Source organism: Harpia harpyja, chromosome 21, assembly GCF_026419915.1.
Source record: "Harpia harpyja isolate bHarHar1 chromosome 21, bHarHar1 primary haplotype, whole genome shotgun sequence".
Lineage (NCBI taxonomy): Eukaryota > Metazoa > Chordata > Aves > Accipitriformes > Accipitridae > Harpia > Harpia harpyja.
Window position 1 is genome coordinate 10,763,108 of NC_068960.1, and position 6,075 is coordinate 10,769,182.

Genomic DNA, 6,075 nt, shown 5'->3' on the forward strand with positions numbered 1-6,075 from the left:
CTGTGGGCTGGGGCTGCCCGGGTCCAGGCTGACACGGGCACCGTGGAGCGAGGCCAGTGGAGGCCCCAGCCGGGCGGGAGCTGGAGCGCCGGAGGCACGGGCAGAGGCCGAGGGCGCGGGCTCTGCTGGGCCTGGAGAAGAGGGAGGGAGCACAGGGGCCCTCCAGCTCTGCCTGCGGGCACAGGCCTTGCCTGCACCCGTCTTTCTCCCGAGAGGGAGCAGGCACAGACGAGCACGGGGGGAAAATTTTGAGCTTTTACTGGGCTCAGAAAACATCCACAGCCAAGCGGTGGCTGGCAGCACCATGTCCTCGGGGCAGCTGAGTGCCTGGGGTGCCGTCCATGCACCCATCCCTCAAGTGCCTCCCCATGCCGCACCCTCGGGACGCTGTGCAGGCTCAGGGCCAGCCACCTTCTCCGGGGATCCACCTGGCGCTTGCAGCGGGGCACTGCTGCTCTTGCTCTCCCGCCACGCAGGTAGAGTGGAAAGCCCTGTGCAGAACCCCAAGCGCCCTCCTGATGAGGGAGAGCCGTCGCCATCGAGCCAGGGTGTGCAGGAGGGCGGTGATGCCTGCAGGGGAAGGAGAGCTGTAGGCGAGAGGCTGGGCAGGCGACGGGCAAGCTCCTGCCTGCCCCCTGCCACCGAGGGCTTTCCCCAGGGAGGGGTGGCCCGGGCCACTCGCCAAGACGGGGGGCCAGGCCTGCCCTCGCTGGGGCCGCACTCGACTCGGGAACGTACCTGAGTCATCCTCAGGCACGTCACTGCAGCTGGAGGAGGGCTCTGCGTCGCCTCTGCGCTCGGAGGCCACCTGAACGGGGAGAGCAAGAGCACAGGCAGGGGAGGGAGGAGATGTCAGTGGGATGACACGGAGAGCACCAGCCATCTTCCCACCGCACACAGCCTGGGCGCTGCGCCTGCCTCCCGTGCCTTGGGATGCCCGGTGCCGGCCACGCACGCCTGGCTCACCTGGTGCTGAGGGTCCCGAGCCAAGGGAGAAGCTGCTGCGTCTCCTTCGTCATCCACTGCTGGGGCAAGGTGGGGTGTGCCAGCGTCTGCCGGAGGGTTTGGAGGCAATGAAGCAGCCACTTCATCCTCATGCACTGCCCAGGAGAAAACAGCAGTGCTGGCCTCTTCTTGGTGGTCTGCAGACATGGGAGAAGCCATGTTTTCTCCATCCTCACATGCCGCTGGGACGAGAGGGACTGTGCTGGCCTCTGCCTGAGGCTCTCCAGCCAAGGGAGACTCCGAGTCCTGAGGTGCTGCAGGTGTTCTTGGTGCCATCACCGCATCCATGCTTTGTGCCCGGTCCTGCTGTTCCGCTGGCTGCTGGCAGGGTCCCAGCTGTGCAGCCACAGCCTTGATCAGAACCTCCCTCACAATGCGCTGGGTTACATCCTGCACAGCCATGGCATAGGCTGTGGGGCTGCATGGGGCAGGTGCCTGGCTCTCCGCCTGTGCTGCTGTGGCCTGCTCGCCGAAGACAGGAGAAGCTGGTGTCTTTGCTTCCTCCTGGGCCGCGGGAGCGAGAGGCAACGGTGCCCCGCTTCCTCAGGAGCACCGTCCACGGCGGAAGCTGCCGGCTCAGGGTCCGGGAGTCCCGCTGGGGCAGGAGAGGCACTCTGCAGGTCGCCAGCTGCCTCTCCTGCCGCCTCTGTGCCTGTGCTGCTGGGCGAGCTGGGCCCCTCCTGGGGACCAGCGGGGAGGTCCTGAAAGACCTCCAGGACCAAGGGGGCGACCCAGATGTTGTGGATGGTCACCTCTTCCCCTTGGCACAGCTGCACAGCTCTTTGTCGGTGTCGTCTTCGCACTCCTCCTCCTCCTCCTCGGCCAAGGCGGGCAGAGCTGCAGGGGCCTCGCCGCTGTCAGCTGCCCGGACCTGGGCTGTTGTTCCTATCGTCACGACAGCCGTGCTGTGTGCCCAGTCCTGCTGTTCTGCTGGCTGCTGGATGGGTCTCTGCTGTGCAGCCACAGCCTTGCTCAGGACCTCCCTCACGATGCACTGGGCTGTCCCCTTCACAGCTGCAGCATAGGCTGCAGGGCTGTGCAGGACAGGCCTTCAGATCTCCACCCTCGCAGCTGTGCCCTGGTCACCGCGGATGCCCTGAGCAGATGGGACAAGCCATCGGTGGCCGCTGGCTGCCATGCTGATGGTGGTTTCCCTGCCCCTGGCAGAAGATGCAGAGGGTGCTGCCGGCAGGGGAGGCAGCTTGCGGCAGGTGCTGGCAGCTCCTGGTGGCCGAGCTGCGGGTGCGTGCCCGGGTGCTGCTGCTTGCCTGGGGACCCGCGGCAAGGCTGGCAGACGGGCTGTCTCCTCCCGCGTCACCCTGCTGCGGGGCAGTGCCACCCTGCGCTCCAGTCTGTCTGTCTGCAAGAGAAGCCAAGGAGAGAGGCTGCGTGACTGTGGTCCTTGGCCCCCACGTCCCGGCTGGAAGAGCTCCTGCGGCCGGGCTCCCCTGCAAGCCCCCAGGCCAGCGCTCAGCCCCACAGGACCGAAAGAGGCAGGTGTAGGCCTGACACACCTTTGGCGCCTTCCTAACGGGCTTCTGCTGGGCCAATGCCACAGGGCCCCGTGTACGTGGCCCAGCATGGGCAGGGGCTGGCTTCTGCTGCTTTTCCCCCCACGAGGGAGAGCTCTGCCTCTGTCCGCGTTTCCTGATGCGAGGTGGCTGCTTCTCCCTTGCTGCAGGGCAACAAGCCGTGGATCTCCCTGCCCCGTGGAAAGGGCATCCATCCACCTGACCATTGCTGAGAGAGACAAGAGACTGGTGGCCAAGCAGAGCAGCGGGTGAACTCCAGCTCGGGCCGGCAGTGGTCCTTTCAGTATATTAATTAAACCATTTACCAAACAGCTGTGTGACTGGCTTGGGAGCATCCCAGGGCTGCGGGGAGCCACGCCGTGCCAGCGCAAAGGCACGCTCTGCTCTCCGGAAGGGCCTGCTGATGCGGGGAGCCATCTCCCAGAAGGGCAAGGAGGAGCGGTGGGAGAACCTCCAGGCTGCTCCGTCCCCGGGAAGGTGTTGGCACAAACGCTCCTGGACATCGGTCCCAGGGACATGCTGGAGGACCAGGGGACTGCTGGAGCTGTGGCACCCTTGTAGCCCCTGCTACCAAAACCTTGCCACGCAAACTCAATAGAGGTAGGAAAAAGACAACATCATAAGGGATTTAGAAGTAAGGCTGTCATATGGGCTCTGATATGGCCTTCCGGAGAACTGTTATATTTGTACCAAAGTATGAAACCATAATGCCAATAGGGAGATCAGGTCTTCGCAAATGAGAACTTGTCAAGACAGTATCAGTATAGACTTGCTACTCAAATGAAAAATACTATACTGGTGTGCAGTCTCACTCAATGTGTGCATTGCTACAGAGCAAGAATGGTCTGAACAAAGGTGCACAAAATAAAAAACACATCTATCACTGTTCTGGCTAACTGGTGACATTGATGAAAGTTAAAAGTGAGAGCTATCAACTTCCATACAGATTTTACATGATAAACCCTTTTTTTGAAAGTGAATAAATGCTACAAGCTATACCCCAAACCCTGTTTTCTAATGGTGTGTGAATGCACCATACAAGTGGTCAGACCTCCTGGAAGCTTCATGGCAGTATCCTTTTGGCACACAGCTTTAACCACTGTGTGATCCTCCTAAAAACATTTACATCATGCCAAAGGCATGGTGTTAATCTGCTAGACCAACAGTCTCCAAAAATAAGTTATATGTGTGTGGAGCTCGCAAAGGACTGAGACACTCAGCAAGTGAAAACACAAAATAAGTAAGTGGCAAGAGAAAGATGCTTCAAACACCAAAATGTCATTTCTTGATTTATGTAGTGGACAAAAAGTCATTCACCAATACACTCGAGTCCCTTGTCTGCATAACTCAGTACGAGCAAATAATACCAGTTGAGGTGATTTGTTAAGTTAATATATATCTTGCAATATAGATGGTGGATGACATGCTTGTTTTACAAGGATTAGCTTCATTTCTTCTGCAGCTTTTAAAATTTGAATGCAATTCATTTCTGTTGAATACTGCAAGTGTGTTTCATTGAATGGCTGAATTTTTTTAACTGACTGAAAAAAATATGCATTAAAAAACAACTTGTCCCACGCACAGGATGCAGCCCCCCTACATCTCAGCCGGTCCTTAACAGAACACGGCCAAAGTCCACAGACATAAAGAGGAATCTGGGCAGGGTATAAGCAATTCATCGGGCCCTGTGTGCCCCATCCCCTATATTGTTTATGCTCCTTATAGTACATATAATAATTAATCAGTATTCCCTACCTGTGTGCTGCCTTTCAAGGATGATCTCGGGAGAGTGTGACTGGAGGTCAGCTAGACAGAGGACTCTGAATTGATGGCTGCACCATGCAGCCAGCATCATAATTTATTTCCTTCACTGGCAGGCACTAACTGTTCCTTCTGCTGAAGAAAACAGTCAGTAATGGAAATCCTGCCACCACCTTAATTATAACATCTCCAGCTTGATGCCAGATTAATGAGCAGCAGCAGAATAACATTTTTAAAGTTTGACTAATGATGATGTAGGTAATGACTGAAGCATGAACGCACCTGCACCCAGAAACGCTCCAGGTTTGGACCAGTTTGTACATTTAACAATATGACAAAAAAGAAAAAAAAAAAAAAGTGACTTGAGAATTGGAAAACTCATTTAAGATATTTTATTTCCTTATGATGATAAGGTATGGGAAACCACCAACATCTAAATGAGAATATTTTTAACATGAAAAATGCTGATTATCACATCTTACTAAGAAAATGCAAATAGAGGATTTAGGACACCAATAACCATACATAATTGTTCTCTACTTTTGTGTAAACAGTGAAATAAGGAGGAAGTTTTAGACACTACATTATAATTCTGTTTTGCTTATTTGTTTCATCAGCACCAGCCTCTGCCAAAGCATGAAAACTGATCAGAAAAAAGGCTTATACAGTTTAAATGAAGATAGACACACACCCCTCTCCTTAAAGCAAAATCAGAGAAAGATGACATTGAAAAACTTCTTCATGTTCAAAGGACAATTCCAGCAAAACTAAGAAAGATTAACTGCTCCAAATATATCTATGGTCAAGAACCAGGAAAATAAACAAACCATTCCAGCTCATCTTTATGCATCATAAAACAAATTAAATTAGGTTTTTGTTCACCATGTTGTGCAAAAAGTAATTTTGTCAAGAGTCATTGTGATAAAGTCAGGCTGCTTCTCAATCATTGCACAACTTTATTCTCAAAGGTTATCTTCCAAGGAGATTTAAAATACAAATATATTTATATGAAGTTTATGCCCTTCATACCTAGCATGTTTACTTCAAATATGTGCTGGGATGCTAAATCTACTGATATTGTTGATATTGTTCTGGTTTATACATTTTATTAAAATAAAGCTGCAGAAATTTTCTCACTGACATAAGACAAGGAAAAGCACACCTTTTATGTCTACTTACTAGCAAGATTAAAAGACATCTCGGAAAAAAACCCCAACTAATAAATCTATGTATATAAATAGGAGGTTTGTGTATTAGCCCAGTTTCATAAATATAATGGAATAGCAAGTATCAAGGGGATACTTACACCTCTTCAATAAAGCCAGAATACTAAACGTTAAGGTACTCTGACAGTGCTTGAAAAACTTCAATTACAAGTTTTGCCACAGCGACAGATTCCTTACGAACTTCTCCCATGTTCACATAAGGAACATGAGAAGTTATGCCTTTTCTCCAGAGAGTAACATTTTCAAAAGTTTGCTTTATTCTTTATATAGATACATTTGATATTTATAAAGTACATACCTTACTCTGACAAGCTTTAACTGCTATTTTAGCCATAGTGAGAGGGTTTAAATAGTTGCCAGGTTTTCAACAGAAATGCAACAGTAGATGCAGAAATACAGGACCAATTTTCAAGATGAAAGATGAAAGCTATACTGGTAGAAATGAGTTGGCCTGCATACATATATATGACTGTAGACAAGTAAGATTGATAGATCTATATTAAGGCATTGCATTTTGACAGTAGAATAGAAATATGCCAAATGATTTAGAG

At 51.5% G+C, this 6,075-nt stretch overlaps 1 protein-coding gene across 1 annotated transcript; it reads right to left on the reverse strand.

Moving 5' to 3' along the window:
• Window positions 1-354: 354 nt before the first annotated feature.
• LOC128134623 (translation initiation factor IF-2-like) lies at window positions 355-1,407 on the reverse strand. The gene is given in 3 exon segments (XM_052772555.1): window positions 355-834; window positions 836-909; window positions 912-1,407. Coding segments are annotated over 3 exon segments (1,050 nt in total).
• Window positions 1,408-6,075: the final 4,668 nt, after the last annotated feature.